Source organism: Abramis brama, assembly GCF_963993115.1.
Source record: "Abramis brama genome assembly, chromosome: 18".
Lineage (NCBI taxonomy): Eukaryota > Metazoa > Chordata > Actinopteri > Cypriniformes > Leuciscidae > Abramis > Abramis brama.
In genome coordinates this window covers 1,600,993-1,616,877 of record NC_139980.1, presented here as the reverse complement: position 1 = coordinate 1,616,877, position 15,885 = coordinate 1,600,993, and the positions used below count along the sequence as shown (strand labels likewise).

At 39.6% G+C, this 15,885-nt stretch overlaps 2 protein-coding genes across 3 annotated transcripts in view; one reads left to right on the top strand and one right to left on the bottom strand.

Moving 5' to 3' along the window:
• lama2 (laminin, alpha 2) overlaps nt 1–11,973 on the top strand; it is a 208,220-nt gene extending 196,247 nt beyond the window's left edge. Inside the window, exons 57-65 of the mRNA XM_084091619.1 lie at nt 1,076–1,307; nt 2,681–2,743; nt 3,145–3,257; nt 3,331–3,520; nt 4,011–4,169; nt 4,322–4,475; nt 9,071–9,201; nt 9,273–9,495; nt 10,250–11,973. Of these exons, the coding sequence (XP_083947745.1) occupies nt 1,076–1,307; nt 2,681–2,743; nt 3,145–3,257; nt 3,331–3,520; nt 4,011–4,169; nt 4,322–4,475; nt 9,071–9,201; nt 9,273–9,495; nt 10,250–10,404 (1,420 nt within the window). The 3' untranslated portion in view covers nt 10,405–11,973. The remainder of the gene's footprint in view (nt 1–1,075; nt 1,308–2,680; nt 2,744–3,144; nt 3,258–3,330; nt 3,521–4,010; nt 4,170–4,321; nt 4,476–9,070; nt 9,202–9,272; nt 9,496–10,249) is intronic.
• A 209-nt stretch (nt 11,974–12,182) lies between these two features.
• LOC311069163 (uncharacterized protein) lies at nt 12,183–14,824 on the bottom strand. 2 transcript variants are annotated; one of them, XR_014603485.1, is made up of 5 exons: nt 13,987–14,824; nt 13,399–13,493; nt 13,107–13,228; nt 12,458–12,558; nt 12,183–12,376 (listed from the first exon to the last, which is right to left on the bottom strand). XR_014603485.1 is itself a non-coding variant. In XM_084092160.1 (4 exons), exons 1-4 carry the CDS (start codon nt 14,207–14,209, stop codon nt 12,277–12,279), a joined length of 540 nt encoding a protein of 179 aa, XP_083948286.1. In that variant the 5' UTR covers nt 14,210–14,819; the 3' UTR covers nt 12,183–12,276. The 2 variants fall into 2 exon arrangements, 1 of the variants encoding a protein (XP_083948286.1); XM_084092160.1 differs by lacking the exon at nt 12,458–12,558 and having other exon boundaries at nt 13,987–14,819.
• Between the last annotated feature and the right edge of the window lie 1,061 nt (nt 14,825–15,885).

The following is a 15,885-nucleotide window of genomic DNA, read 5'->3' as shown; positions in this document are numbered from 1 at the left end:
TGGTGGATTTCGGCGATTAACTTCTCCACGATGTAATGGATTCTGATTGGCTGTCAGTGTTTTATCGTTCAACAGCTGGAAAAAAATCTTTCTGAAAGTGATCGTTTCTCTTTATCATTATCGTTATAGCTGTGGTGTGAACTCTGCTGTTCTACTGAGAACGATTTTTAGCACTATGGCACTATTTTTCAACGTCAATGCAACTTTCAAGGCCCAGAAAGGTAGTAAAGACATTGTTAAAATTGTTCATGTGACTACAGTGGTTCAACCTTAAAGTTATAAATATGAATGTTATGAATACTTTTTTGCTTTACTACCTTTCTGGGCCTTGAAAGTTGCACTGACAGTGCAGTCTATGACTGGTTCAGAAACCTCTCGGATTTCATCAAAAATATCTTCATTTGTGTTCTGAAGATGAACGAAAGTCTTACAGGTTTGGAACGACATGAGAGTGAGAAATTAATGACACAGATTTCATTTTTGGGTGAACTGACCCGTTAATGCGTACTCATGCATTAGTTTGGCATTGTAAAACTAGTTTTGTTCACTCATAGCACCAGCAGATTTCTCCTGACCACAATGTTAGCAAGTCTGCTATACAGATAATAGCATGGCAAAGACATTAGCAAGCCTTCCAAGCTTTTCAAGGTCACCTTTAGCAGCTCGAGATAAATGTAGCAGATAACCTCCAGAGCACAATTCACTGCAGTGTGTCACGAGTGGATCGTGCTGTAGTGACACAGCGAGAGAAACCCAGCGACCGGTGTAAACACTGACCCATTTTTCCCAGCCTCCCGTGGCTGTAGATTAAAGGTCTTGTTTGCAGTTTTGAGGTGCAGTCATAAGCTAAACGCTGTATGACATTAACAATCACAGTTTTTCTTGCTCTAATGAGGAGTATGAATCTCTGCCAGTGGTCTTTTCCACTAGAGCGAACCCCATTGCCCTCTACCGCACTCATTTAAATTAGTCTGTCCTTGCTCATAACTGTGTTCATTATTCACCTGATTGGAGTCACGTTGTGTGTCATCATTCCCTCAAGTGTGGCTGTGTGTTGTGTGTGTCGATGAAACAGCCCAGTGGATTTCTCCCAGCCCGTGGCCTTTGAGAACGCAGAGATTGGTCAGTGCCCTGACCTGGCCCCGCCTCCAGCCCCGCCCGAGATCCCCGAGGAAGAGGAAGAGGAGGAGGAAGAGGCTCCACCCAAACCAGTGCTGACACCTACAGAAGCAGCTCGACCTCGGCCACCAGCCTCCACTGTACGTCCTGACAAAGGCATTGTGGGTAGAGAGTCCTGTGTGATTCCTGTAATTAGTTCACACACTTACACCTCTCAGTAAAAGTCTATACTCTGCTGGTGATGAGTAAGTCCAGACTTGAATGTGTAGGAAATGTTGGCACATGCATTTCCCCCAGAGCCGTTTGTCATGTACCATTTGTGTTTCCATGGAAGAACTAAGAGCTAAATTCATTATCACTGGCCTTAATAGGGTAAACACTGATTAACATGTAGGGCTGCATTATTTGGCCAAACAAATTTTGATTATATATCAATATGATAATAAAATGATAACAATAACAGTAATTCTAATAATTATTATTTTAATATTACAATATTTAATATACAATTATGGTATTCAAATAAAATATTAATCAAAATAAGAAATGTTTTTTATTTTACAGTAAAATATTACAATAGCAATATTTCTTATTTTGTTTTTATATTTTATTTGAATAATATTAATAATTAATATCATTATATTTTTAAATCCTCACTTTTTATTTTACAGTAAAATATTACAATAGTAATTCGAATTTAAAAAAATATTCAAAGAAAATATTAAAGAAAATAAGAAAATTTTTAATATTTTTCTGTAAAATAAAAATGTTGAGTATTCAAGAAAATATAACAATAATATTAATAATTATAATTATTATTATTTTTTAAATAAAATAATTAAACATAATATGAAATATATAATATAAAATAATATTGTAATCTTTCACTGAGACTCAGTATTGCAAAATGTAATATTTAAGAAAAATATAATAAAAATAATTGTAACTGTAAAACTGTCTATAGTTGATGCATGTTGAATTTCCACAGGCACATGATAAGCAACTCAAAACCTCTGAACCGAGATCCTGGAAACACAGTGCTGCGCTTCACTCTGAAACACACAGCGCATATATTCATTGAATTAATTCACAGCCTTTGCAACTTGATAATCGCACTAAGCCAAACGACAAATGGCTGAAGAGATCAGTGTGCATGTCCTCGCTGGTCCAGCTGATGGAGAGTGTGATCATCATCATGCTGACACTCGTTGATGAAGGAAGTCTTGATGGACGGACACTCTCATTCCTAGTTTGCATACTTTAGTACATGAATTAGAACAAAACCTATGGGCACACTAAGTCCAAGAAAGAAAATGTGTTTAGTCTATAGGTATGCGCGTTTGAATATATATGTGTGCAGGCGCGTAGTCTTTCTTAACAAAGTGACATCGCCAAATTAAATGTGCAATATTTTTGTATAGATCTCATTTTTAACACAATCAGGGGAACCATGTTTCATTTCTCTTTCAATGCTATAATGACAGGCATGTGAGTGATGTTTGTGAAAGCTTCATCTGAGCTCTTCTGTCTCTCTCTGCTGCTGTCGCTCTGCTGCTCACAGGCCACGCCCCTCACCAAGGCCACGCCCCTCACAGACACGCCCACCAGTGTCAAAGAGCCCACGGTACTAACCTACTCACACAAACACACACGGTCATTAGAGATATAGTGTGAATATAGCGGTTCCTCCATTCAGAGGCACATCTTGTGGCGTTTGATTGACCGTGGCAGTGAGCTTTCATCTGCTTCTGCTGTTTCTGCAGCTTAGCTTTAGGAGGAGTCCCAGTGTTGTTCAACAAGCTCTTTTATCTCACAAGACAACTCAATAGCTCATCTGTGACTCCAGTGAGGACACACGACCTCCATTAGCTGTTCTCTGGCTCCATCTACTGCCTCTAAACTGTAAAATAGCAGTCAAACATTTCTGAAACTCATGCTTTAGTATTTGTTGTAGTGTTTTTTTTGCCGTCTTGGTGGTTCAGAACTCTGGAACGTTTGATTGACACATGCTCTGTCCAATCACAGGTGTCGTGTGCAGCAGAGGCGGAGCCTGTCGTCCTGGAGCTGGCCAAACAGTTTGGTCTATCCAGAAACAGTCACATGGCCTTTGAGTTTGACGACAGAAAGGTGAAGAACAGGTGAGTGTGAGCTGTCCTCCTCCTCGTCCTCCTCGTCCTCCTCCTCATGTGTGTGTGTGTGTGTGTGTATCAGGCTGTTGATGGAGTTCGAGTTGCGCACCGAAGCAGACTCTGGGCTGGTGTTCTACATGGCCAGGATAAACCACGCTGACTTCGCCACCGTCCAGCTGAAGGAGGGCATGGCTCACCTGAGCTTCGACCTGGGCAGCGGAAACACCTCCGTCCACGTGCCACGCATCATCAACGACGGCCAGTGGCATAAGGTCAGAGCTTTCGCCCTTTGACCCCTGATGTATGACACTGAGAGGAAAGCTTTTGCCTGATCCAGATACAAGATGTTGTGATGTTCTGTGATGGTAGAGGAGGTCGTGTTAGGACAGAAACATACTTTATGCAAGTATATTTAGCCAGAACGTCACTTTAAGATTATATAAATTGATACTTTTATCCAGCAAGGATGCATTAAATTTATCAAAAGGGACATTTATGGGACAAAAGGTAAAATGTATGATGGTTTCCACAGAAATATGAAGCAGCACAACCTTTTTTCATCATTGATAATAATGTTTCAGCTTTTACATAGTAATAATATTTCACTGTTTTTACTGTATTTGTGATCAAATAAATGCATCCTTGGTGAGCAGAAGAGGCTTCTTTAAGAAACAAAAAACATCTCACCGACCCCAAACATTTGAACGTGTGTGTGTGTGTGTGTACTCAGAAGCAGGTGTTGATTTGTCTCTCTGCGTGTAGATCCGTGTGACGAGAGACAAGCAGAGAGGGATTCTCACCATTGACAGCCTCTACTCCAAACACACCACCAGCCCGAAGAAAGCCGATATTCTGGATGTGGTGGGAATGCTGTACGTGGGCGGTTTACCACTCAACTACACCACCAAACGCATCGGACCTGTGAGTGTGACGCCTCATACACATATCAAAAACACATTCATAAGAGTCGAAACACCTTTAGTGGCCACTGTAGGCTATATGACTCATTTTAATACACACGTGAATGATTTGTGTCAGGTTGGCACCATGTGACGCTTCCTGTGCTTTTGCAGGTGCTGTACAGTATTGACGCTTGCATCAGGAACTTCAGGATGATGGGTCAGGCCTTGGACTTGGAGAATCCCACATCCAGCTACCGTGTGGGCTCCTGTTTCGCCAACCCAGAGAAAGGAACTTATTTTGATGGCACAGGTTACGCCAAAGCTGGTGAGGCTCAATATTTCACTCCTTTACAGCCTGTCATTTAAAGTGCCCTATTATGCTTTTTTAAAGTTTCCTGATGTTGTTTTGTAGTCTCCTACAACAGGTTTACATGCATCAAAGGTCAAAAAACTGTTAAATTTCCTCATAATATACATTTGCACATCACCGCATTTTCAATGATTCTCAAACGACTCGTCAGATGAATCAATCTCTCTCAATCCCTCCTTTCCGCGAGCTACTCACAGGGGTGCAAACAGCGCGCTTTTCGGCGCCTCCCGCTTTTTTCACGTCAGTTTGGGTGACTTGTGTGAATCGTGCAGATCCGAAGAGTTTTTTTTTTTGTGGGGGGGGGGGTGGTTTGAGAGGGTCTGATAATAATTTAACCAACAGTAATTCTGGATTGCGTCCACCAACAAGTAAATAGGAAATAAGCGTATCAGAACACTGCGCGCCAAACCAGCAGTATGTGCGCAAGCGTGAACCACTAGTGTTTCTGTCTCACTCTCACTCTGGAAGTCTGGATCTGCCACTGCATCACATTTCTCTCTGCGTGGCGTGGAGTGTCCGTTTTTATGTCGGCTCTCATGTTAACTGGTTAGAGCTTGTGTTAGAGCACAATGCCTGCGTGACACACACACTTCTCGAGCCGCGCCGAAACCGCGTGCTAGAAATAGAACCGCAACCGACGCCTATTTTTCACGCGACACGCAAGAGTGTTGGAAGTTTTCAGACAAAATAGAAGCCGCAAATACATATTAATAAATTACATTTTGATGCTTGAAAGTCTCTCGGTTTTTGACAAATGCATATAATTGTAATTTAAAAAATAGGCCTAATTATCGATTTTCAAATATTGCCCCTGTCAACAGAACGAAATATTCTGTAGCCTATTTTGCCGTCAACACTGCCGACGTTGTCTTTGCTGTATCAGGCTATATATATTATGTTTAACATCCAAATGTAGATGGTCTGTCGGCGCACAGAGCCACGCAGTCGCAGACAGCACGTGAAGTTCGTGAACACCGAATTCCCTTTTCTTTCTTATCTATTTGTGTTTGAACAGACATGTGCACGAAAAAATAAGCCAGTGTCCGTCTCAACGAGTTTCCCCGTAAACGCAGTCAAAATAAAACGGATGCGTGTTACCGGTATTACGTGCATTTGTCTTAAAGGGACAGCACCCAATATACCTGCAGCTGTTTGTGTCACCAAAGTTAATCAAACAACAAAAGAGAAAGAGAAAAATCACGTTTTGTCAAAAGATAAACTGTATTAATACTTAATACAGTTAATTTACCTGAAAAACATAAAGCACTGCTTTATTTCTCGTGTATTTGTGTTTTATTGTATTTATATTTGTATTTTGTTTATTAGTTTCTATGCAGATGCACTAGGCCTACCCTACACAATTACCCCAATCATCCTAGAATTATTAATTCTTTACAAAAAGAGCTATTCAAATCATCAGGTGAAATTGTTTTCAGGAAGTAGCAGTAAAGCAAGAAGAAGAAGTGCAAGATAGTTTTTCTAAATTTCATTTGACTCTATGTGTGGGTGGGTTGGGGATGGTGGCAATGTAGTATCTGGATATTTGCCGCGGGACGAGGGCTTCGATTACCTCTCTCTTTTTTGACCATACATGTGTTTGCACCCCTGTACTCAGCTCTGATTGGCCAGACAGCTCAGTCTGTTGTGATTGGACTACCGTGTACAGCGCATATGTACGCCCATTGCCATAACAAAGTCAGCTGTCCTGAGGCTTCCTACACCGTAAACTAAACACAGTAACGAACGATGACATCGATTTTACCATATCGAGTCTGATGATGAAACACTGGAAGAACTAGTTATTCAACCCGAACCTCCATCGCCAGGACGACTCGAGCAGGACTCAGTGTTTCTCAGTGATACACTACTCAGTTTGAGGGAGATTATGAGATGTTGCAACTGATATTCCTCACCATCAGCATTAACAAGTATATGTCCATCAACAAACCGATTATTTTACTTATTTATTTACAGAGTATTTTTCTAATTTATTGCGGTGAACATGTGGAAACTGTATAACTGTGCACACATTAGCCGAGTTCTAGCGTGAATGACTGATGTAACATAAACGTTGGTAAAACAAATCTCGCTCCATGCTTAATCTTTCCTCAAAGTAGTGAGAACGACAGACAATCTGCATTAATAGACACAGTTATAGGTAATAGTGGCCCACAACTGATCAGCAGAAGTATTTCAGTAAGACAGTGATAACGTGAGTTAGCCAGAAGCAGGAGACATACAGAATATAAAATCAAAACTAAGTAGTTTGAACACCATCTTTCAAGCGGTTTGCGAATCCTGCATTGAACTCCAAGATTTGAGAAGCAGTCGTCAGTAAAATAAAAGGAACACAGCAAAAGTTTAGGATTATACTGCTGTGATATCGTGGTAAAGATTAATTTTAACCACTGATTCTTCACATGCTCGTCCTTGGGCAGTGAAAACACTGGCTTTACCTTCACATTGTAGAGCACAGAGTCTTCTCGACATGATGCTCTCCAGTGTCCACAGGAATCAGCTGCAGTGTTTGAGGCTCAAGTTTTCCCTGGTGTCTCTGTGCACGCAATAATTGGACGGGCAATATGCTAATGTTTCGTCTTGACGTCACAATGAAACGTTTGAAAAACGATTCATTTCACTGACTCAGAGTCGACTCTTACTTTTGAAAGACAATAACTTTATATACGGTGCACTTTCAGATTTAAAACTTTGCAGGATGTTTTCATTCACTTCGAGCTGTTACACACTACATGAAAGGTCATTTTCAAAAATCCATAATAGGGGCACTTTAAAAAAAAAACGTACTGGAGCACACATGGAAGTGTGATTAGGGTTGGGTATCATTTGAATTTTAACGATTCCGATTCCTATTTCGATTCTGCTTATCGATTACGATTCTTATCGATTCCTAATTTCAATTCCAATAAGGCAAAAAAACCAGATATCGTTCACATTTAGTCTTGTTCTAAAAAATAAAAAATTAATCAAAAGGCTAAAGAACACACAAGAACGTTTGCCTGTGGTTTAAAAATACCATAGAAAAACAACTAGCCTAACTAATAAAAATTTCAAGCATTAAAGACAACTAGTGCAAAATGCCCATGCAAAATCAGTTTTTGAGTGTGTTTTTAGTAATTGTTGGTTTGGTGTGTTTGAGTGCTCATTGTTACAATTACACAGCAAAAGTTCAGTGACATTTTTATTTGTGCATGGTAGAAAGCACACAGTGAACTCTGAGAAAACGCTATGCTTGAGCAAACAGTTTGTGAATAGGCAACTACAAATGATGCCCGTGAAAGAGACTGTGAACGCATTGAATAGGATATGTTTAGTTGGTGAATAGCATAGGCTACTATTACACAGTAGCGATAACGTTAAGCACACCAGAATGAAATATAATATTCAGAAGTTAACAGCATTGCTGACTTACAGATTCAGTTTACATCCACAAATGAATAAGCGCGTTGATTCAGGGAGCAGTGCAAAGTGCCCGTGCAAAATCAGTTTTTGTGAGCTGATCGCCGTCAAAAAAGTTCAGGAGATATTTCTTAGCGATGGCTGATTTCAACAGTTTCAATATGATAAAAAATAACTTTTATATTGATTCAATGGATTAATTGCATTTTGAAAAAAAAGTGTCATGAATTTATTGCACTTTTGGGGAAAAATAATCAGTTTTTATAATAAATCTGGATTTGAATTGTTTATGTTATTATAACCTAAAGATGCTATGTGAAAGTTCGAAACAAAAAATAGTGGTTTTCATCTTGCCACTTTCTTGGTAAAGAAAACACATTTTTACTCAAATTAATCAAAATGGATTTATCACGTTCTGGAACCAAACTATAATATTCAGAAGTAAACAGTGTAGCTGACAGAGTGTTTATGTCAGAATGTTTATTTTTAAACCACAACCTTCTTGGGGCTTCTTTTACCGATATATTTAACAATATCTTTAGCATTTCTCATCCAAACAACATGAAACTTGGCACTGCACTTACTCGTGCCCGTAGCGAGACACCTGTCGAGTTTGAAATCCACCGGACAAACGGTTCGAGAGATATGCGAATAACAGACACACACACACACACACAGACAGACGTTTCTGTAATTTATAGATAGATAAACACTCATTAATTAAAAAATAACAAATAAAAATGTTTTAATCAAAACAAATAGGTACAACTGAACAAAGATATGATTAAATAAACAGTGTTTTTTCAGGTATTCAGATGTAAAATAACACTGCACTTTATAAACAAAATATACATTACATTGTTTGATTAGTGTTATTATAGAGACGGCAGCAGGAATATTAGTGTTATTATATACGGATCTAATATTCTGTTACCACGTGTGTGTGCAGCGTTGAAAACAGAGCGCGAGTCGCCTCATGCTTGAATGGTTTAAAGTCATATTGAAATGCTCACAAAGGAATCGATAAGAGGAATGGAAATTAAATTTTTTATAACAAGTATCCGATTCCTGACCTCAAGTATTTGGATTTTCGATTCCCAACCCTAAGCGTGATGCTTGTGTGTGTCGTACAGTGAGCGCCTATCGCGTGGGTAATGAGGTGTCCGTGGATCTGGAGTTCAGGACGGGTCAGGGCACCGGCGTTCTGTTAGGCGTCAGCAGCCAGAAGATGGACGGACTGGGCATCGAACTCGTCAATGGAAAGGTCATCTAGATTTTCCTTTTGTTTTCAGTTGTTTATTTCTGAATAGTTTGTTAATGTGAGTGTCTGTGTAGCTGTTATTCCACGCTGATAACGGAGAGGGACGCTTCACAGCCGCGCACGAGCCCGGGCAGGAGGCGGGGCTCTGTGACGGACAGTGGCACAGTGTCTCCGCCCACAAGCTGAAGCACCGGCTGGAGCTCGTCGTGGACGGCAGGAGGTCCGAGGCAGCGAGTCCAGACGTGCGCTCTGCCTCCGCCGACACCAACGACCCTGTGTATGTGGGCGGATACCCCGGTACGTCAATCAAACTCTGTCGCCATGGTGACGTAGTTTAGAATGTTCAAACACTGAATTTTGGAGCTGGTAACAAGCTATGTAAGCAATAAGGTACGAGAGGCTCTGCTGTATCGTGAACAAGTCACGGCTGAAGGGCGTTGTTGATGCGAAGCGGAGTACATTATTACCCACGATACAGCACTAGCCTCGAGTACCTTATTGCTTTTATAAAGCTATTGACCAATCAGAATCAAGGACTAGAACTAACCGTTTTATAAGAGGTAGTAAAGTAAGTTAAAAATCTAATTTAATATTTTTCTAATAATAAATAAATTCTCCAACAATGACTTGAAGACCATGAGAAATTGATGAAAATTCAGACATTTCTCCAACCCGTCATTTAGTTGCTCGTTCTCATTTACACCCTAAAGGAACAAACTTCTGTTGAAAAACCTCATGACAGCAGTCCTGGGAACAGCAGTTGTTTATTTAAACATTATTATAAAACAAATTACAAATACCAAATGCATTGAAAATATGATTTTAAAGCCTCTTAAGGAAAAGTGAAATTTTAACTCTTTTTGTCAATGTATTATAGAGGAGGAGTTTGGTGGGAAAATCCCAAAATACAGAAGTTTCTCTTAAAAATTAGGAACAGACAATTACAAGTTTCAGTTTTTATACATTTAACTGGTGTTTAATTCATCTGAGTGGACAGAAACATTCACATAATTGAATAAATGAGAGAGATGTGTTTGTGTGTTTGTTGCAGAGGGTCTGAAGCAGTTTGGGCTCACCATAAACACACCGTTTAAAGGCTGCATGAGGAATGTGAAGATCACTAAAGCTGGGAAGACTCTGGAGGTTCACATGAACAAAGTCCTGGAGCTCAAAGGGGTTCAACCGCTCACCTGCCCTGCTAGTTAAACACAGACACACACACACACACACACACAGTTCAGTTCAAGCAACAATCTACAATTCTGAGAACAGAAATATTCGCAGAACTAACTGAATAGCCAAATAACACAAGGAATATTTAAAAAACAAAACAAAAAAAACAGCTGGACAAACCAAAGACTATAGAAAACCCACCAAAACCAGATCTAAACCAGTCTAATGTCATTGGAGAACTTTTTACTTTACAGTAAGGTCCCATTAGTTAACTTTAGTTAATGCATTAACATTAACTTACAATGAGCAATACATTTGTTACATAATGTATTAATCTTTGTTCATGTTAGTTAATAAAAATTTAATTATTCATTGTTAGCTGCATCTGTTAATATTATTTAATGGACCTGAGCTAAGATGAACTATTTAATAACGTATTAGTAAATGTTGAAATTAATAACTAATGTAGTTGTCTAATGGAACCTTATTGTTAAGTGTTACCAACTTGTTATGCTGTAGTTCGTAATAAAAGTACACTTGTGTATTTGTGTGTTAAAGAACTAAAACAAAAATACTGATGTGGTAAAACATCAAGAACTTCATCTCCAGAGCACAACTACCAAAGTCTTGAAGAGCAAAGCTGTTGAAGAGTGAATGACTTGAGGAATCGACACATTAAGAGTTCAGCAACTCAATAAACTACACTCCTACACTGAAGTGTATGTACAAAACACTCAGGCATATTCATCAGCACATCATCAACAATCTTCATAAACTTGTTACTAGTAGTTACATTGCAACCTCTTCACAATGAATTTGTCCTACAAAGAAGTCAGAAATATAAAAACGGCCCAGACAGCAACATAGTGTTGCCCCAAATCCAGGAAAGATAAGAAAGTAGGCCAGATCAAACTGAACGTCAGATTTCACTGTGACCTCGTTATGAACGTAGCCTAAAATATCAAACTACACTTGAGGAATCACTTCATCTGAGCGCGCTGCGTATAGCCATAGAGATCAACAGACAGACGTGAACCACACACTCACGTGAAGGGACCTTGTGTCGAGATCTCATACACTCTTCTCTGTCAGGTCTCAGAGTGTGTGTTTTTTGCATCTACTGTGTAATGATCAGTATTTCAAAATAAAGAAATATCCCCTCTGATGGCACTTAATATGTTTCCATTCATTGTGTCCAAATCATCATCATATTGAGCAATTTATGCTAAGTTATTTATGTAAACCTAAAGCAAACAAAAGTAATCCAGCCTTCTAACCAATATCTTTATTTATATGATATTTCTATTTATATGGGTTTATTAGATCTATTTGAATAAGGATAAAACCTTAATGGGAGAACCTGGACATTAATTTGGACATCTTAACTCAGACTCTTTATTGCACTATTCCTCTCTGGGATCTGAAGAGGCCAAATGTTATAATAACCCTGAATCACCACAAAATTACAACAGCACACCCTCATGAATATCGGCAGAAAGCCGTAGCAAGAACAATCTTTGCTGCCCCTCTTACACAAAGCATCAGTATTTGGGGAAAAAGTAAATTTGTTATCTGAGACAGTACCCAAACCCTGCGTTGTCCCTGCGTTGAGGTGTTCAACTATAAGATCGTCCATAAAAATCTCAACCTTGTCTGTTACTTCAACATTTCTTATTTCTGGGTCATCTCCATCCGTTACATTCAAAGCATGCAGATAGTCTTTAATATTTAACAAACTGTAAGTTTAAAGAAAGTTGAAAGTTTTTTTAGGCCCATCCTGGATTAACGAATGAGACACAAATAGATGCAGTTTCTTTTGCAGTGTCTTTATGTAAAGTAAAATCTTTAGTTTGAAGTCAGTCATGTTGTATGTGCAGTCAATGCTTTGTGGAACCATCCTAAGGCCTAGATGATGCAGTCAGCGGAGATGTGCCGAGGACCATTTCCCCTTGGCATGGTGGGGTCGTGACCTGGTGGACGAGGAGGCTGGACTGGCTGAGGAACGCTGCAAAACACACAAACATGCTGTTTGAAACGGTGCATTAGTGCACTCGTAAAGCCTGTTGTGCTATGTGACATCACTCACAGTTTTTACTGAGATGGGCAAACTGGAAGGCACAATGCAGTGGGCGGAGTTAGCTCGCTGAACCTTGTCGTCATTTCCCCTTGGCATGATGGGGTCGTGACCTGCAAAACACACAAACATGCTGTTTGAAACGGTGTATTTGTACACTTGAAAAGGAGATGTGATCACTGATGTGGTGGAGCTTTCTCTCAACAAACAGAACAAGAAGTCTTGACATCGCATTGCCAGATGTTCTCCAGTCCTGGTCTAAAAGTAAAACAAAAAACACAATTCAAATGCAGTAGTTTAATGGAGAATCAGGTCAGCTTATGTTCTGCGTTATTTAAAGCAGTGGTGGGCTACTCTGGCCCTCAGCGTCCACTGTCCTGCAGATTCAGCTCCAGCATCACACCCACCAGCCTATAACTGTCTATAAGTAAACCTGAAGACTTTGGTTAAAAGATGTAGGTGTGCTTGATCAGGGTTGGAGGTAAACTCTGCACCTCAAAAGGAGACCTAAAAAAGGGTTGCCCGTTCCTGATTTAAATGTACAAAGCAGCTGTCAGTACACTATATTATATACACATTGAAGTATTATATATTTAATATTGCAGTACATCATATTAGCTGAGAACTGAACAAAAAAAAAAGCAACATTTGTCTGTCCCACCTCTGGTCCTCATATCCTTGCTTCAATTCTGGCCCAGTTCTTGCTGGTCCTCGGCCCAAAACTGGCCCACACACTGAAAACGGACACAAACAATTTCCTCCGGCCCAGATGCGGCCCACACCCTGTAAAATGACTCTTGTTTATTGATATGGCCCAATAGTGTTTACATGATAATCTACAATATTTTTAAAAACGTTTTGATCAAAACTGTTAAAACTGATGTTTATGTCAGGACTCGAAAGACAGAAGGAAACGAGGCAAAAGTTTGGTGTATCCAGAAAGAGCAACATACTTGTTTGTCATCTGATTTTCGAACTCCTTCATGGACAATGCCATGGGATCCCGATGCCAGTTTCTCTCCCACTTCATAAAGAGAGTCAAAGGATCCTGAAAAACACACAACAGCATGAGACTGAACACACCTGTGTAGATCAGGCGAGGGACCAACCAGTGTGGAGATTACAAATAAAATCAGGAAACAGGCTGACATCGACACATATGAATAATTAGCAGGTTTTGCATTTAAGTTCATGTTCCTGCTCAGCCAATTTCCAAGAACACTAGAGAGATTACAAGCACAGTTATTATCTTCTATTTAATATCTGTATTTATGTCCATTTACATTCTTCCTTTTTTAGCTTTTTCTAAAATGAAGAAAAATTAATAGCAAATTATTAGAAACATCTCTGTGAATAACTATTAGAGCAGCACCTACTAATCAATACAATTAAAGATGAAAATAGTACAACAAATATCATCTTCAGAGTTTAAAGCAGTTAATGTCAAATCATATTTATAACCGAAAGTAATAACAAAAAGAACAGAACTTAGAAAATGACAGATGGCAGAAATAACATGAACCAAATTAATAATGACTCACTGTCATCAAAACTGTAGAGATCTGGCACAGACGGCAGCTCTTGATCCTGGAGGGACCTGGGACACACCGAGACTCCAGATCTTCTAGACCTGGCCTGGCACACACACCAACTCAGGTTGAGCAGAATCTGCATCCGGCGTTTGCTTGATCCTGGAGCGACCTGAAACACACAGAGACTCCCGCGGGCCGGGTCGGTCCGAGCCACTATCCTCCAACTATCCATTACTTTATTAGCCTAATTGACCCTTCGCTAAGCCACACCCGAAAACCGCCACAGGCCAATCGTGGCTTAGCAACTGTAACTAGGCGCGGGAGTTCTGGCAAGCTTTCGAGCGAGGGAAACATGCCGAAGCGTTGTGCGTATGGATTGTGCAAATCTGATATCCAAATTTTTTCCCTTCCTGAACAGTTAAACCCAAGGGGAGAAATGCCGGGCGTGGATCAAGCAGTGTGGGAGACCCCATTCACAACTAAATGTCGACAGGATTAACAAAAACACCTACGTTTGCTCCACGACGTGCGAGCAGTAGCCTGGCACGCTAAAAATATAAGCGGGAGAATCCAATGTCCTAATTGTTGGTGATTTTAATATACATGTAGATAACGAAAAAGATGCATTGGGATTGGCATTTAAAAGACATTCTTAACTCTATTGGAGTTAGACAACACGTGTCAGGACCTACTCATTGTTGTAATCATACTCTTGATCTAATATTATCACAAGGAATCAATGTTGATGCTGTTGAAATTCTGCAGCAGAGCGATGACATCTCAGATCATCTCAGTTTTTTTTCCACCTTAGAAACATTGCTAAGCTACGTAACATGCTATCACTTTCTGATGCAGAAAAATTAGTTCATGCATTCATGACCTCGAGACTAGATTACTGTAATGCTTTATTAGCCGGTTGTCCTGCATCCTCAATAAACAAGCTACAGTTAGTCCAAAATGCCGCCGCTAGAGTTCTTACTAGATCAAGAAAATATGATCATATAACACCAATTTTATCATCACTACATTGGTTACCTATAAAGTTCCGTATTAATTACAAGGTATTGCTAATGACCTATAAAGCCCTAAACGGTTTAGCTCCAGTCTATTTAACGGATCTTCTATCGCCCTATAATCCATTGTGCTCTTTAAGATCACTAAATTCGAGGCTTCTGGTCATACCTAGGATATCCAGATCCACCAAAGGAGGGAGAGCATTTTCACATTTAGCTCCAAAACTCTGGAATAGTCTTCCTGATACTGTTCGTTGCTCAGACTCGCTCTCCCAGTTTAAAACTAGATTAAAGACGCATCTTTTCAGCCAGGCATTCATATAATACTTTTAATCTTACAGTTAAATCCAACCTCTAATTCATAAACGCCAGAGGAGAACTGGCCCCCGACTGAGTCTGGGTTCTCCCAAGGTTTTTTTTTCTCCATTAGGTCACCTGATGGAGTTTTTCGGTTCCTTGCCACTGTTGCCTTTGGCTTGCTCAGTTGGGGATATTTGGGATATTTAATTTAATTAATCAATCAACAATACTATTGATCAGCATTACCAAACGTGGACATTTTCAACTAGAAACAAGCATTGATGTATTATTTTAATTTAATACTGTGAAGCTGCTTTGATACAATCTGTATTGTGAAAAGCGCTATATAAATAAACTTGACTTGACTTGACTTTAGACACAGTTGCTCAGTTGCGCTTAAATGAGACCACCCCGCAAGATTACTGTTATAAACATGAACCTCGTCTGAAAGGCAAAAGGGGAGGTGTTGCTCTAATTTATAGTAATCTTTTTAGAATTACTAAGAAGTCTAGTTTCAAGTATAATTCTTTTGAAGTGTTGGTGCTTAATATAGCAATATATAGTGTAAACTCTGATAGAAAGTCAGCAAATTCTT

What these genes read in the sequence shown, in the direction of transcription:
- LOC311069163 (XM_084092160.1), bottom strand. Translation starts at nt 14,209, where the DNA reads ATGGATAGTTGGAGGATAGTGGCTCGGACCGACCCGGCCCGCGGGAGT. An exon ending in GAAAATCAGATGACAAACAA is followed by an intron (nt 13,229 to 13,398) that starts GTATGTTGCTCT and finishes GTCATTTTACAG; the next exon opens with GGTGTGGGCCGCATCTGGGC. An exon ending in CAAGGATATGAGGACCAGAG is followed by an intron (nt 12,377 to 13,106) that starts GTGGGACAGACA and finishes TGTGTTTTGCAG; the next exon opens with CGTTCCTCAGCCAGTCCAGC.